Consider the following 16,860-nt stretch of genomic DNA (forward strand, 5'->3'; position numbering starts at 1 on the left):
AGCCATTGCCACTGCTGCCGGTTGCCTGTGATACCAGAAAATGGAAAACATTCAGATTTATGCAGAGATTTTAAAAAATATTTGGGCGGGATTCTCCGCCCCGCCGCGCCACATTTCTGCCCCAACTGGCCGGCGGGATTCTCCGTTATGCCAGCCGGTCAATGGGGTTTCCCACTGTGGGGCAGCCCCACACCGTCGGGAAACCCCCGGGTGCTGGCATAACGGAGAATCCCGCCAACGGAGAATCCCGGCCATAAAGTTTCATACAATCAGTACTGTCTTTCCGAGGGTCTGGAAATTATTCCTGATTTGTCAGCGGTAGTCATCTCATTCAAAACAAAAAATTTTGAATTACCTTTTTGAGGAAACATCACAGTGCTACTTTGCTGAGACAGCATTGAGAGTTAATTTTTCCTCCAGATTATTCCTGATTATTGTTTATGTCAAACTATTTGGTAACTAATTTCATTTGCAAGCAGGAAACCAGGCATTCATGTTAACTTCTCCCCACTTTCATCAAAATATACAGAACATAATTTACATGAATGGGAACAGCCTATTTGACTTGACCCCTGGAACACATAGATTGTTACTGCAGGAGCCTCCATAGCTTGGTGGGCAAGCTGAGCATGGTTTCCCCGATTTGTATGGAGCTTCTCCAATCCAGTTTCCCCTGGGTAGAAAAATATAATAACACGCGTCATTTTAATATGCTCCAGTTTATACAATACTATAAACAATGCAAAAATCACTGCTCACTCTCATGCATCATTCCTTCTGTCAGGACGACAGCTTAGATTTTGCGATGGTAATGCCGGTGGAACTGTCAGCATTTACCATCATTCCTCCTCTGAAACGGTCAGCATTCTGGGGTCCACAAATGTATAGTTAAACCCTGGAATCCAGGCGTTGCAGTCAGTAATTCTGTGCTTCTCCATTGGGTGCAATGTTGAAGGGCGGGATTCTCCGTCCAGCAGCACTGGAATCACAAAATGCATTCGGGCGGAGAGTCGCGCATCCCGCTGGGTGCCCAACAGAATCCGATGCCCAGGCAGCAGTGTGAATGCATTCCAGGCTGCACACCGGCGTGGGCATGCAAGTTATACAGTAAAAGCCACTGGCATATTATTAACGGTCCTTACCCGGCATTCTCCGGGCCTCCCACGATGCTCCACCTCTGCCAGGCGGAATTTCCAACATTGAGGTTCACCAAAAGTGTCCAACATCGCTATAGTGTGCTGACAGTTGTGTGCCGCTGGATGGGAGGGAGGACATCAATCAGGACCGGGGGGAGTGGTAGGGGGCGGTCAGGAGGTGGGACATGCGGTCGGGATGGCCGTGCATGAACCACTATTGCCGCAGCCTACAAGGCAGCCATGCAGCTGCCGCTGACTGCCCACTATGAACCTAGTGCCACAGGTCATATGGGAGGCTCCCCAGGTTACCCCCCAAGTACCCTCTGGCCCCAGCCGACCCATCAATGGATAGGCGTGCTCCAGCACAACCAGTGCACTCTTCTTGGCTGGAATGGGGGTATGTGGTGAGTGGAGTGCTTATATGCAGCTCCTGCTTGTCAGGCTCTCCAGTGCCGATCCCGACCCTGTTGTATCACATGTTGACATGCATTGGAATTACCCTAGTTCCACGTGGCATCTGTGCTAGCCCATAACGTGCCCTGAATTGCTCCAGGACTGGTGCTGCTTTCGGGGCCATAGAACACTCGTGATTCAGTCCCAGCGTCAGAATGTTGGGCAGTATTATCTGGCCACGCCCACCTGAAAACCAGAAATTCCTGCCCAACATTAATGGCCCTTTACATGGTTTGTGTCCCGCCTGTGGCAACCTTGCGGTGGGCGGGGCGGAAGAATCCAGCCCTCAAACTGAGAATTCCGTCTGAAGCCTCTCCAAGATGCTAGCTGGCTTCATGTAAGTGTGAGCTGTGAGTGTCCATGCTGTATTACTTTAACATGCTCAATTTTGAATAAAGATTTTTGGAGTATCTTTTCTCGATCAGTTGCCGATTGGAAGTAATTCAACAGTTTATTTCCAATAATTGACACTTACCTTTCTTTCCTTAGCATTTCATTTTAAATAGCACAAATGACAGGTCTCAGAAGATTGGTTAATGTAAAACAGTAAAACTCTACATTAATATAATTTAATTCAGTGACCTAGATTAAATTGTACATGTAGTACAGTATGTGGTATTAGTGTCATATAATGGCCTGAAGAAGATAATTTTAATTGATACATCTCTTGCTAGCCAAGACTGTGTTGTCATTAAAATCACATATTTTACATGGCACAAGTATTCATTTTCTTTTAATTTTGTTTTACACAAGGGATGCAGTTTAATTTACCCTGTTGTACTTTTGTTTACATGTGCTGAGAGGTGCCATATTCATAATGAATACTTTAATGAACACCTACTTTATCGAATAGTTGCAGACTAGGAATGTGGTGCGACGCCATACAGACCCCCAGACTTTCATGTTATTGCAGGTGTGGACAGCGCACCCAATTCTGTTTGATGCAGCCCAGACCATCTGAAAAGTAAAGAACAATCGTAATCCACATTAATTTTAAAAACATTGCACTTAACATGAGAACTGAGGCGCATCATTAACAATCAACTGTCATACATTCTGCTGAGAATATGCAAATATAAATGAACAAAATACATATATTTCATTAAGGAAATATATTTTTAAACAGCTGGTGTTGAAATATAAAGACATTGAATGCAATCTTACCAAAAATTTGGATCAAACCCAGGGCCTTGGCGCCATGAGGCAACAAACAACAAAGAACGAAGAAAAGTACAACACAGGAACAGGCCCTTCAGGCATCCAAGCCTGCGCCGACCATGCTGCCCGTCTAAACTAAAATCTTCAACACTTCCGGGGTCCATATCTCTCTATTCCCATCCTATTCATGTATTTGTCAAGATGCCCCTTAAACGTCACTATCGTACCTTCTTCCACCACCTCCTCTGGCAGCGTGTTCCAGGCACCCACTACTCTCTGTATAAAAAAAACTCCCTCACACATCTCTAAACTTTGTCCCTCGCACATTAAACCCACGTACCATAGTGATTGACTCTTCCAGTCCGGAGAAAAAAGCATCTGACTATCCACTGTCCATGCCCCTCATAATTTTGTAGACCTCTATCACGTCACCCCTCAACCTCCTTCATTCCAGTGAGAACTAATCAAGTTTATTCAACCTCTCCTCATAGCTAATGCCCTCCATACCAGGCAACATCCTGGTAAATTTCTTCTGCACCATCTCTAAAGCCTCCACATCCTTCTGGTAGTGTGGCGACCAGAATTGAACGCTATACTCCAAGTGTGGGCGAACTAAGGTTCTATACAGCTGCAACAAGACTTGCCAATTTTTATACTCAATGCCCCAGCCAATGAAGGCAAGCATGCCGTATGCCTTCTTGACTACCTTCTCCACCTGTGTTGCCCCTTTCTTGTGGACCTGTACACCAAGATCTCTCTGACTGTCTGATGCACTATCAATTACGACGAGAGTAGAGTGGAATCGAGGCTTTATTACGCAGAGATGTGTAGCCTCCCGCAGCTGCTGCCGAAATAGCTGCTGCTCGGAGAGCCCACACATTTGTAGCTGGTCGTCCTGCTCGAGGCAATGCCCTGCTGAGCAGGTACTGGAGCAGCTCATCGCTCATAAATGAGGATCCCCGGTCGCTGTGGACGTAGACGGGGAAACCGAACAGAGCGAAGATGGTGTTGAGGGCTTTGATGACGGTGGCGGACGTCATATCGGGGCATGGGGCGACGAAGGGGAACCTGGAGTATTCGTCGATCACGTTAAGAAAGTACGTGTTTCAGTCGGTGGAGGGGAGAGCCCTTTGAAATCCATGCTGAGGTGTTCAAAGGGGCCAGGTGCGCTCGGTCTGGCCAGTAGAAGTGCGGTTTACACTCCGCGCAGACCTGGCAGTCTCTGGTGATAGTCTTGACTTTCTCGACGGAGTAGGCGGATTGCGGGCCTTTATTAAGTTAAAAAATTGACAGAGCGTTGTGCAGGGTCCGTAGTGGGTCCACCTGTGCGCTGGCACATGTACCTCGGGATAGAACATCGGGGGGGCTCGTTCAGCTTCCAGGGGCGATACAAAACCTCGTAATTGTAGGTGGAGAGCTTGATACTCCACCTCAAGATCTTATTATTTTTGATCTTGCCCCGCTGTGTGTTGTTGAACATGAAGGCAACCGACCGTTGGTCAGTGAGGAGAGTGAATCTCCTGCCGGTCAGGTAATGCCTCCAATGCCACACAGCTTCAACGATGGCTTGGGCCTCCTTTTCGACGGAGGAGTGCCGAATATCAGAGGCATGGAGGGTGCGTGAAAAGAATGCCATGGGCCTGCCTGCCTGGTTGAGGGTGGCAGCCAGAACGACGTCTGATACATCGCTCTCGAATTAGAAGGGGAGTGTCTCATCGACCGTGTGCATCGCGGCCTTGGCGATGTTGGTCTTGATACGGTTGAAGGCCTGGTGAGCCTCAGCCATCAGTGGGAAAACGGTGGAGTGAATGAGTGGGCGGCCTTGTTCGCATAGTTAGGGACCCACTGGGCATAGTACGAGAAGAACCTCAGGCATCGTTTGACGGCCTTGGGGCAGTGGGGAAGGGGGAGTTCCAAGTGGGGGCGCATGCAATCGGGGTCGGGCCCCAGAACTCTATTATGAATCACAGAGCCGAGGATGGCTAATCGATTAGTGCTGAACACGCACTTCTCCTTGTTGTAGGTTAGGTTGTGGAGTTTGGTGGTGTGGAGGAATTTGGAAAGGTTAGTGTCGTGGTCCTGCTGGTCATGGCCACAGATGGTGACGTTATTCAGGTGTGGGAAGGTGGCTTGCAGTCCGTACGGGTCAACCATTCAGTCCATCTCCCATTGGAAGACCGCGACCCCGTTAGTGACGCCGAAGGGAACCCTAAGGAAGTGGTAAAGGCGGCCGTCCGCTTCAAATGCGGTGTACGGGCGGTCCGCCTTGCGAATGGGGAGCTGCTGGCAGACAGATTTCAGGTCCACCGTCGCGAAGACCCGGTACTGTGCAATCTGATTGACCATATCAGATATGCATTGGAGGGGGTACGCGCTGAGCTGCGTGTACCGATTGATGGTCTGAATGTAGTCAACGACCATCCTGTTTTTCTCCCCAATTTTCACAACTACCACTTGAGATCTCCAGGGGCTGTTGCTGGCCTCGATAATACCTTCCCATAGCAGCCGCTGGACCTCAGACCTGATGAAGGCCCTGTCCTAGGCGCTGTACCGTCTGCTCCTGGTGGTGACGGGTTTGCAATCCGGGGTGAGGTTCGGAAACAGAGAATGCTGGCTGATCTTAAGGGTCGTGAGACCGCAGACAGTGAGGGGTGGTAGGGGCCCACCAAATTTCAGGGTTAGGCTCTGGAAGTTGCACTGGAAGTCCAGGCCGAGTAGCAAGGCAGCGCAGAGATTGGGGAGGACGTAGAGCCGGAAGCCGCTGAACTCTGCGCCCTGGATGGTGAGGGTGGCGGTACAGTACCCCCGGATCGCCATGGAGTGGGTTCCGGAGGCCAGGGAGATTCTCTGGTTGGTGGGGTGTACCACGAGGGAGCAGTGCCTTACCGTATCGGGGTGGATGAAGCTGTCAGTGCTCCCGGAGTCCAGAAGGCAGGATGTCTCATGCCCATCGACCTTCACTCATGTCGACGCGGTCGCGAGGTTGAGCGGTCGGGACTGGTCGATCGCGATGGAGGCGAGACGCGGCTGGTTGGCGGCGGTTGCAGGCAATGAGCGACCCGATGCCCTACCTGCATCAATCATCTTTGTGACCTCTTCGAAAAACTCTTATCAAGTTAGTGAGACACGACCTCCCCTTCACAAAACCATGCTGCCTCTCACTAATACGTCCATTTGCTTCCAAATGGGAGTAGATCCTGTCTCGAAGAATTCTCTCTAATAATTTCCCTACCACTGACGTAAGGCTCACCGGCCTTTAGTTCCCTGGATTATCCTTGCTACCTTTCTTAAACAAAGGAACAACATTGGCTATTCTCCAGTCCTCCAGGACATCACCTGAAGATAGTGAGGATCCAAAGATTTTTGTCAAGGCCTCAGCAATTTCCTTTCCCGCCTCCTTCAGTATTCTGGGGTAGATCCCATCAGGCCCTGGGGACTTATCTACCTTAATATTTTTCAAGACACCCAACACCTCGTCTTTTTGGATCTCAATATGACCCAGGCTATCTACACACCCTTCTCCAGACTCAACATCCACCAATTGTTTCTCTTTGGTGAATACTGATGCAAAATATTCATTTAGTACCTCGCCCATTTCCTCTGGCTCCACACATAGATTCCCTTGCCTATCCTTCAGTGGGCCAACTCTTTCCCTGGCTACACTGTTGGTTTTTATGTACGTGTAAAAAGCCTTGGGATTTTCCTTAACCCTATTTGCCAATGACTTTTTGTGACCCCTTTTAGCCCTCCTGACTCCTTGTTTAAGTTCCTTCCTACTTTCCTGATATTGCACACAGGCTTCGTCTGTTCCCAAGCCTTCTAGCCCTGACAAATGCCTCATTTTTCTTTTTGACAAGGCCTACAATATCTCTCGTTATCCAAGGATCATGAAATTTGCCATATTTATCCTTCTTCCTCACAGGAACATACCGGTCTTGAATTCCTTTCAACTGACATTTGAAAGCCTCCCACATGTCAGATGTTGATTTACCCTCAAACATCCGCCCCCAATCTATGTTCTTCAGTTCCCACCTAATAGTGTTATAATTAGCCTTCCTCCAATTTAGCACATTCACCCTAGGACCACTCTTATCCTTGTCCACCAGCACTTTGAAACTTACTGAATTGTGGTCACTTTTCCCGAAATGCTCCCCTACTGAAACCTCTACCACCTGGCCGGGCTTATTACCCAATACCAGGTCCACTACAGCCCCTTCCCTCATTGGACTATCTATATATTGTTTTAAGAAGCCCTCCTGGATGCTCCTTACAAACTCTGCCCTGTCCAAGCCCCTAGCACTAAGTGAGTCCCAGTCAATATTGGGAAAGTTAAAGTCTCCCATCACAACAACCCTTTTGCTTTTACTCCTTTCCAAAATCTGTCTACCTATCTGCTCCTCTATCTCCCGCTGGCTGTTGGGAGGCCTGTAGTAAACCCCCAACATTGTGACTGCACCCTTCTTATTCCTGATCTCTACCCATACAGCCTCGCTGCCCTCTAAGGTGTCCTCCTGCAGTACAACTGTGATATGCTCCCTAACCAGTAGTGCAACTCCTCCACCCTGTTTACCTCCCCCTCTATCCCGCCTGAAACATCTAAATCCTGGAACGTTTAGCTGCCAATCCTGTCCTTCCCTCAACCAGGTCTCTGTAATGGCAACAGCATCATAGTTCCAGGTGCTAATTCAAGCTCTAAGTTCATCTGCCTTACATGTCATACTTCTTGCATTAAAACATATGCACTTCAGACCACCAGTCCCGCTGTTTACAGCAACATCTCCCTATCTGCTCTTCCTCAGAGCCATAGTGGCCCTATTTCCTAGTTCTCCCTCAATTTTTTCACCTTCTGACCTGGTACTCACCCCCCTGCCATACTAGTTTAAACCCTCCCGTGTGACACCAGCAAACCTTGCGGCCAGGATATTTGTGCCTCTCCAGTTTAGATGCAATCCGCCCTTCTTATACAGATCACACCTGCCCCGGAAGAGCTCCCAGTGGTCCAGATAACTGAAACCCTCCCTCCTACACCAGCTGTTTAGCCACTTGTTTAGCTGCTCTATCTTCCTATTTCCAGCCTCACTGGCACGTGGCACAAGGAGTAATCTTGAGATTACAACCCTTGAGGTCCTGTCTTTTAACTTTTTGCCTAGCTCCCTGAACTCCTGTTGCAGGACCTCATCTCCCTTTCTGCCTATGTCGTTAGTACCAATATGTACCACGACCTCTGCCTGTTTTCTCTCCCCCTTCAGGATGTCCGCTACCCGTTCTGAGACATCCTGGACCCCGGCACCAGAGAGGCAACATACCATCCTGGAGTCTCTTTTACGTCCAAAGAAGCGCCTATCTGTGCCCCTGACTATAGAGTCCCCTATGACTATTGCTCTTCTGTGCTTTGGCCCTCCCTACTGAACATCAGAGCCAGCCATGGTGCCACTGCTCTGGCAGTTGCTGGTATCCCCTGATAGGCTATTCCCCCCCAACAGTATCCAAAGCGCTATACCTGTTTGAGAGGGGACAAACACAGGGGATTCCTGCACTGACTGCCTGCCCCTTCTAGTGGTCACCCATTTCTCTGCCTGCACCTTGGGTGTGACCACATTTATATAACTGCTATCTATGACGCTTTTCGCCACCTGCTGAACACTGCTCCACCATGCCGCCCTTCTCACGGAATTTTGAGCCTCTTAAACAAAATAATTTTCTCTGCGTGAATTACACAATGCTTTTGGCGGCCTCCCACTGATTCACTCGCCCTCGGGACAATTAATCACTGCAATCACTAGGGAGCTTCATATAAATGCCTCCCCAGCACTGATTCCAGATGCATTGGAGATGACATGATAGCCAGGAAACCTGCTCCAAGATTCTCAGAGAGAGCCCTTGTCAGACGTTCGGATGGTGTCCGGCACAGGCAAGACGTGCTGTACACTCCAGAAAGCGTCCTACCAGCAAGGTGATAACCTCCACCTGGGAGGCTATTGTAGCATTAGTGAGTGCCAGCTCGCTCCAGAAGAGGACGGGGCAGCAATGACGAAAGAAAATGAATGACCTTCTTCACATGGCAAGGATAGGCCTGCCACCTCCAATCTCTCATTGCACCCTCTCATCCACTTCTTCCACCACCAAGCCACCTCGCACATTGCCCACCTGTAACGAGGCCCTCTTTACCCACTCTCCCCAACCCCATGGTGCCTCCCCAGTCTTAACTCAGCTCCTCACGTCCATTATCTGATTCTAACCCCACGTATGCCATTCCTCAACCATCTGAACTGGCAGGAATCCCACTTGTACTTTCCCAATCTGTATCCCCAAAGGACAAACTCGGGCACAACTGGCATGAGAGGGCACAGACACCTGGAGTCATGAGAGAGCTCCACATCCTTATCCCACATGAAGAAAAGCCCCTAAGCTGGCTGAGGAGGGCCTGTGTTGATGGCAAAGTGGGGGCAGTGAGCAAAAGTAAGAACATTAAGGACGCACAGTTATTCTTCAAACTTCACACGAGTGAACATCTCGCATTATTTATCCCCCACGTTGTACAAATGCCATCTCACATCCCTGCAGGGCAATCGGAAGACCAGCGGGGACCATCCGTGCGGTCCCTGGAAACCACAGATTCGAGCAACTCAGAGGGTGATTTCTCAAACATCACCAAAGAAGAGGTGTCACAGCTGCCATCCACCCTCCACCAGCACAGATATGCACACTTCGGTGGGATTAACTAGTAGGCAGTTTCTGGGTTACTGACTGGTGAGCACCTCAGAGCTGAAAATCCACAGCAGGTAGAGGAAGGAATGTCCCAAGGATCTGGCCCTCTGAGTGATGCTGGAGCTTAGGGTGTTGCTGAGCCCCTGGCGATTGAAGTGCCCCTGGATCCGGTTGTCTCACAGCTGATGGAACTGCAGAGGCACAGTCATAAGAATCAGGAAGTGATGGCAGCATCCATTCTCGGACTGCAAGGTCGACTGGAGGAGTTAATTTGCCTGACAGAGCCCTGACCCTCAGCCCTCTTCTCCTCTAGGACCTCCACCATGAGTTTCCCACTTAGTGGGTGCCTCTCCTCTAAGTCTCACACCCTCCCCTCTCAAACTGGTATATCCCCACATCTGTCCCTCTCAACTCCAACAGGATTAGGTGCCTGGAACCTCGCGAGTTTCACTGGCACATTTCTCCCAATATCTCCACCCCCACCGACAATCCTTCGCTGACAGGGCTATTGAATGGATTCATAGGACCTTGTCTGCATCCTCATGGGGCAACTCAAAGATGTCCCCATCATGACTGTTAACGGGATGAGTGATGATAGGCTTCACTGTGAAACCTTGCATTGCAGTTCACATCAGTGTATCCTGTGTGATATTAACGCTTTTATTTGGTTCAATGTTTGGGACTCCAATCAGTGACAACGAGGTTTAGCTCTTCCTATTTCACTGGCACACTTGACTTGTTAATGAAGGGTGAGGTAGCATATCCCGCAAATGATAGCCTGTTATGACAGATGAGGCACGGCTGATGAGAGTGAAGTCTGCAATTAGCATGACAAACTCATACCTGGAAGGGACATTCATTCTCCTATTTCACAGCCAAACATACTAATTCCTACTTCCCAGACAAGTGGAATTGAAACTCCATAGAATTAACCCTTTTGTCCTCACAGAGCTGCCTGAGTAATGGGTTCTATTCACACTGTAGTCATGCTTCTCAAAGTGAGAGGTCTTCATTCCTCATCAGGCAGGATGTAACCCATTCCTGAGCCCTCCACTCTGCCCTTGCAGTCTGGCCTCTCAAGGGACCCCACCCAGTTACCTCACAATGCTGACCCTCTGTATTCACCTAGTCCCACCCATTTTTCAGCTCCTCCTCAGGGCGGGCACTCCCTCAGTGGCGATTTGAATACAAGCCCAGCAAGGAAGACACAAGAAGCAATGCTTTTAAGCCAGCCTTCAGATCCTCTCAAAGCAAGAGGCGCACAAAATTAATGGAAGATAAGGCCTGCGGGATTCAAACCCAGGGCCCCAGAGCATGATTCTGGATTACTAGTACAGTGACGATACTACTACACCACTGTCCCCCCACGTCCTCTCTGGTGCACTCTGAGCAGCAAAGACCCTGGAGATTGATGGCGGTGTGGTAGTACTACGGTACTTGGGAGTGTGAGCTGCTATTGGTGGAGAAGGCTCGCTGCTCATTGGCCCAAGTGTTGCTTTCTCATTGATCAAGACAAAGGTAGCTCCGCCCAATGAGGCGAGGTGTAAGAACCCGTGTTTCCCAGCAGCCATCGTTCTTTCTGTACTCAAGCTGCTGGGGAAACATCTTGTCGATTAAAGCCTTCAATTCGGACTACTCCTTCGTTTCTGTGGTTATTGATCGCGCATCAGGCGGCCTGAGCGCTCAACTCCAATATCCCCCTCAGAGGTGAGGCCACCAGGTTCATGTTCATGTGGAGCTCTTATAAATGGTGCTGGCGTGACATCACTCCTGCACCGGTGAATATTCCAGGGGCAGGCCAAAGTCTGGAGTGAGTGCTCACTAATGACATGTAGCGTATTACAATCAGGTTCCTGGCTCCCACGGCATGATTTCCAGTACTCCACCGGAGCGAGGGCATGAAAATAGCAAAACCTAATCACGCGGGAGAGAATATCGTTTTTCGATTCGCTCTGGCTTCTGAGTCCACGCCGTGTTCCTTACAGATGGAGAATGTGGGCTCAAATTCACCCCCAATGTTTGTAATTATTGCCTTCTCAAAAATCTCATTAATTCTCTTTGAAAAGTTGACCCAACCAGACCAGACACCTCAATGCTTTCAGCACCATTTATATTTCATCGCCAAAGAGCTGGAGTGTTAGATTTCAGATATTAGCATCACACTTCCTAGAAAAATATTAAAGAGCTTTTCAAACATCAAGACTGACCCTGATTAACGTTTCAAACAAAGGCCTCTCATCAGAGCTGGAAACTGAAAGATACATTAGATCCCGAATAGGACTTGAAATCCGGTCTCTCATTAGTTCATGAACAGAAAATCGAGCAAAATTTATTTTTTAAACAGCTGGAAAGAACTGAAAACTAGTAAATATATTGCAAAGACGTACCTGCCAAATAATTCCAGCATTTGCTGCTTATGCTTCGGGTTCCCAATGTATAAGAAACAACTGCAGTTAAAGGATGCAGCACAGGTAAATATTCATGCTAATTTTGAGACTCACTGATGAATGTGCACTCCATGAATTGTTTGTAACAATATATGCTATAATTCACTGGGGAATAATCAGTGTCCTTTATATAAGTAAATTAGTTTTGAAGTACCTGCGTATAATGGGAGCAGACTGGCCCATTGCATTTATCGGGACACCTTGGGTTGCATTCTCTCGGATAAGGAAAGGAATAATAGCGCCTTTCTTCATACCAGGATCTCACGAGATCTAAAATAGACCGATAGCTGAGGAAAAAACAAATGCAATATTTTTGCAAGAATAACTTGCCCAAGATTCAACAATCCCTTTATGAAATAATTCAGCCTGAGGAACTGGAGTAGCCCATTTATCCCCACAAGCTTGTTCTGCTTTTCATTGGGGTTATGTACGAACACAACACCTCTGAAACATAAAGCAATAATTTCTGACATCTATCAAGAACATGTCTAGTGAATAAAGTAAAAACTTGAACATAATTGCTGCATTAATTTGAAAATAATAAAAGTAATCACGCTTCATAAAAAATACACCATTGGTGAAGGAAAATAACAGTGCTTTATTTACTTCAACTACGAAGGATTCTGTTCAAAATCTTTCAAACTCTGTGATGATAACCTGCCCTTATAGTTCTTCTTAATCTTACCGATCAGCCTAGTTACATTTACCTACTTCCGAACTGCACTGATGAAGTTCATCTCAATGATTTCCAATGTTACTTTTGTAATATTTACTTTTGAAAATATGACAGAGAAAAATGTAGCACGCTAAACAACATGTGCTTCATTTTCATTCAGCACTTTACACGAAGGAGGAAAGCACACCTTTCTAGTTATCAATTTATCGCAAGTGACAATATGTACAGGTCACAGTCAGATATCACTTATATTGTATGTGGTTGGTCTATAAATGATCCATTACTTCCAGTTTGAGGGTTTTAAAACTCGGTACAAGGGCACAATTATTGAAGCTTAGACAATTTTCCTTCTAACAGACTGAATATAAGCTGACAAGAAATCAGAGGAGCAAGATGGCACGGGGGTGGAATTCTCCCATTTGGCGGGAACAGGAACATGGCCTATTCCAGCTGTGGAGGTTAGCGGGATACCACCCCATATTTTCTGGCCCCAATATCATTAATCATGCACCCAAGGGTTCTACACCGTATTCCATGCAGGGCAGGAGGATTGGATTTTCATATCTTACATGCACACTCTCACCTCTCTCTCTGGGCGGGAATGCCGCCGCACCGCTCCGACGCAGGGACTGCGATGCTCCGAACCAGGAAAAAGCTCGCCAATGGGGATTGCACCAACGCAGCCCGCAGAATCGGCAGACCTGGCGCGACGAGCTGGTCCCTGGACCTGGTGCGAGTCTCCGGCCCGGATGGGCCGAAGTCCCGGCGACGTGACCACAGCTCACGCCGGCGTAAATCAAACATGGTATTTAATGGCGTCAACCAGTCGTGCTGGCTGACGCTGGCGAAGAAGGAGGGAGGGGTCGGCGTGGGGGGACCGCCACATGTCGAGTTGGCTGAGCTGTGGCTGGGGTGGGGGGGGGGGGTGTTGGTTGGCAGGGACGGAGGACGGCAGGGCCGGGGGTGCCGGGTGGTGTCACGGCTGGTGTCTGGGGAGGTTGGGGGTGGGGTGGGGAGGGTCGGGGCTGGTGTCTGTGGAGGGTGGGGGTGGGGTGGGGAGGGTCGGGGCTGGTGTCTGGGGAGGGTGGGGGTGTGGTGGGGAGGGTCGGGGCTGGTGTCTGCGGAGGGTGGAGGTGGGGCGGGGAGGGTCGGAGTTGGTGTCTGTGTAGGGTGAGGGTGTGGTGGGTGTGTCGGGGCTGGTGTCTGGGGAGGTTGGGGGTGGGGTGGGGAGGGTCGGGGCTGGTGTCTGTGGAGGGTGGAGGTGGGGTGGGGAGGGTCAGGGCTGGTGTCTGCAGAGGGTGGAGGTGGGGGCGGGGAGGGTCGGAGTTGGTGTCTGTGTAGGGTGGGGGTGTGGTGGGGAGGGTCGGGGCTGGTGTCTGGGGGGGGTGGGAGTGTGGTGGGGAGGGTCGGGGCTGGTGTCTGGGGAGGGTGGGGGTGTGGTGGGGAGGGTCGGGGCTGGTGTCTGCGGAGGGTGGGGATTGGGGGCGTTGTTTTGCATGGCCAAGTGCCACCTGTCAACAGTGCAGCCCATGGCACCAGGTTGCGGAAGTGGGTGTGTGCAATGATGATATGTCGTCTACACCAACCTGCAGACCGCTATGTTTCGCAATCATCCATCGATGTTGGCCGTCGTGGAGGGGGCCGCTGTCATGCATGTAGCCCTATGGCAGCTGGAGCAGGGGCGTGCCAGGGAGGCAGCGGTGTCTGCCGCAGAGGAGCATGCCGCAGCGAAGCAGGTGGCAGGCGCCCAGGCCGGGCACAGCTAGCACCACGTGGGATTATGGGTGGACACCCTCTGCTGTGTCCTGGGTGTCCTTAGTGTGTGTGTCCTGGGTGTGTGTGTCCTGGGTGTCGGTGTCATCAGTGTGGATGCCCTGTGTCATCGTATCTTGAGTCGATTGGGATGGGGGGCTATTGGCGTGGCTGCCCTCCCCATTGCTGAAGGAGTCCCTACATTGTGCTGCCCCGGCACTGTATGAGTGTGGCCTACGCCCGGGTTGATCACTGGCCTGTGGTCGCCCTGGCACGGCCTGGGGGCATTGGGGGGGGGGGGGGGGGGGGGGTGAGGAGAGAAAGGCGGTGGACATATACCTGCAGTCCAGCAGTTGGGTGTATGTTTGTATCGGCTCAGGCCATCCTGTCAATGGGGCCTGCATGGGTGGGTGCAGCTACTACGACTGTACCGCCTTTTCGGCTGTCGTTTCGGCGGGAATTCAGGTGTTGGAGTGGGCGGAGCTACAGAGTCGAACAGTGAGTATTTAAACTAGCTGCTTCGCGGATTCGAATCTTTTCGGACGGAATTCAGCTGTTTGAGTGGATGCAGCTAGAGTCGAGCGGGGAGTATTTAAACTAGCTGCTTCGCGGATTCAAGTTTTTTATGGCGGAATTCAGCTGTTGAAGTGGGCGGAGCTACAGAGTCGAGCGGTGAGCATTTAAACTAGCTGCTTCGCGGATATAGGTTAAAAACGGGATGTGGTCCTACGATTAGAATTTAGGGAGTTAGGAGATAAGTTAAAAAGTAGGACCTCAAAGGTAGTAATCTCAAGATTGCTACCAGTGCCACGAGACAGTCAGAGTAGAAATTCAAGAATAGTCAGAATGAATACGTGGCTTGAGGGATGGTGCAGGAGGGAGGGGCTCAGATTTTTGGGACATTGGAACCGGTTCTGGGGGCGATGGGACCATTACAAATCGGATGGTCTACACCTGGGCAGGACTGGAACCAATGTCCTAGGGGGTGCTTTTGCTAACACTGTTGGGGAGGTTTTAAACTAATGTGGCAGAAGGATGGGAACCAGATTAGGAAGATAGAGGTCAGTAAAGAGGCAGCAACTAAAGCCAGTAAGGTACTAGATAATAAACTCATTGTGACTAAGGGGAAGAGTAGACAGGGAAGAAATGATGAATGCAAAGGGACAGGTGGTCTGAGATGCATTTGTTTTAATGCGAGAAGTGTAGCAGGAAAGGCAGATGAATTTAGGGCTTGGATTGGTACCTGGGAATATGATGTTATTGGTATTACTGAGACTTGGTTGAGGGAAGGGCAAGATTGGCAACTAAATATCCCAGGGTATAGATGCTTCAGGAGGGATAGAGAGGGAGGTAAAAGGGGTGGAGGAGTTGCATTACTGGTCAGAGATGATATCACAACTGTGGTTAAGGAGGGCATTATGGAGGAATCGAGCACTGAGGCAATATGTGTAGAGCTAAAAATAGGAAGGGTGCAGTAACATTGTTGGGACTTTACTACAGGCCCCCCAAAAGCGAGCGTGAGGTAGAGGTACAAATATGTAGACAGGTTATAGAAAAATGTAGCAGTAATAGGGTGGTCGTGATGGGAGATTTTAAATTCCGCAACATGAATGGGACTCATGTAGTGTTGGAGGCGTAGATGGAGTAGAATTTGTAAGGAGCATCCAGGAGAGTTTTTTAGAGCAGTATGTAAGTAGTCCAACTCGGGAAGGGGCCATAGACCTGGTATTGGGGAATGATCCCGGCCAGGTGGCTGAAGTTTCAATCGGTGATTACTTTGCGAATAGCAATCACAATTCCGTAAATTTTAGAATACTCATGGACAAAGACGAGAATGGTCCTAAAGGAAGAGTGCTAAATTGGGGAAAGGCCAAGTATGACAAAATTCGCAGGAGATAGGGAATGTGGATTGGGAGCAGCTATTAAGGGTAAATCCACATTAAAATGTGGGAGTCTTTGAAGGAAAGGTTGATTAGAGTGCAGGACAGACATGTCCCTGTACAAATGAGGGATAGAAATGGCAAGATTAGGGAACCATGGATGACGGGTGGAATTGTGAGACAAGCTAAAATGAAAAAGGAAGCATACATAAGATCTAGGTGACTTAAAACTGATGAAGCTTTGGAGGAATATCGGAAAGTAGGACAAATCTCAAACGCGCAATAAAGAGGGCTAAAAGGGGTCATGAAATATCTTTGGCTAACAAGGTTAAGGAAAATCCCAAAGCCTTTTATTCGTATATAAGGAGCAAGAGGGTAACTAGAGAAAGGATTGGCCCACTCAAAGACAAAAGAGGGAATTTATGCATGGAGTCAGAGGAAATGGGTGAGATTCTTCATGAGTACTTTGCATCGGTATTCACCAAGGAGAGGGACATGACGGATGTTGAGGTTAGGGATGGATGTTTAAATACTCTAGGTCAAGTTGGCATAAGGAAGGGGGAAGTTTTGGGTATTCTAAAAGGCATTAAGGTGGACAAGTCCCCAGGTCCGGATGGGATCTATCCCAGGTTACTGAGGGAAGCGAGGGA

The 16,860-nt window shown here is 49.3% G+C and overlaps 1 protein-coding gene across 1 annotated transcript in view; it reads right to left on the minus strand.

Moving 5' to 3' along the window:
- Positions 1 to 252: 252 nt before the first annotated feature.
- Positions 253 to 16,860, minus strand: part of LOC119968661 (peptidase inhibitor 15-like) — a 111,013-nt gene continuing 94,405 nt past the window's right edge. Inside the window, exons 5-7 of the mRNA XM_038801277.1 lie at positions 12,057 to 12,189; positions 2,431 to 2,546; positions 253 to 673 (exon numbers count right to left, since the gene is read on the minus strand). Coding sequence (XP_038657205.1) covers positions 538 to 673; positions 2,431 to 2,546; positions 12,057 to 12,189 — 385 coding nt within the window. The 3' untranslated portion in view covers positions 253 to 537. The remainder of the gene's footprint in view (positions 674 to 2,430; positions 2,547 to 12,056; positions 12,190 to 16,860) is intronic.

Source organism: Scyliorhinus canicula, chromosome 7, assembly GCF_902713615.1.
Source record: "Scyliorhinus canicula chromosome 7, sScyCan1.1, whole genome shotgun sequence".
NCBI lineage: Eukaryota > Metazoa > Chordata > Chondrichthyes > Carcharhiniformes > Scyliorhinidae > Scyliorhinus > Scyliorhinus canicula.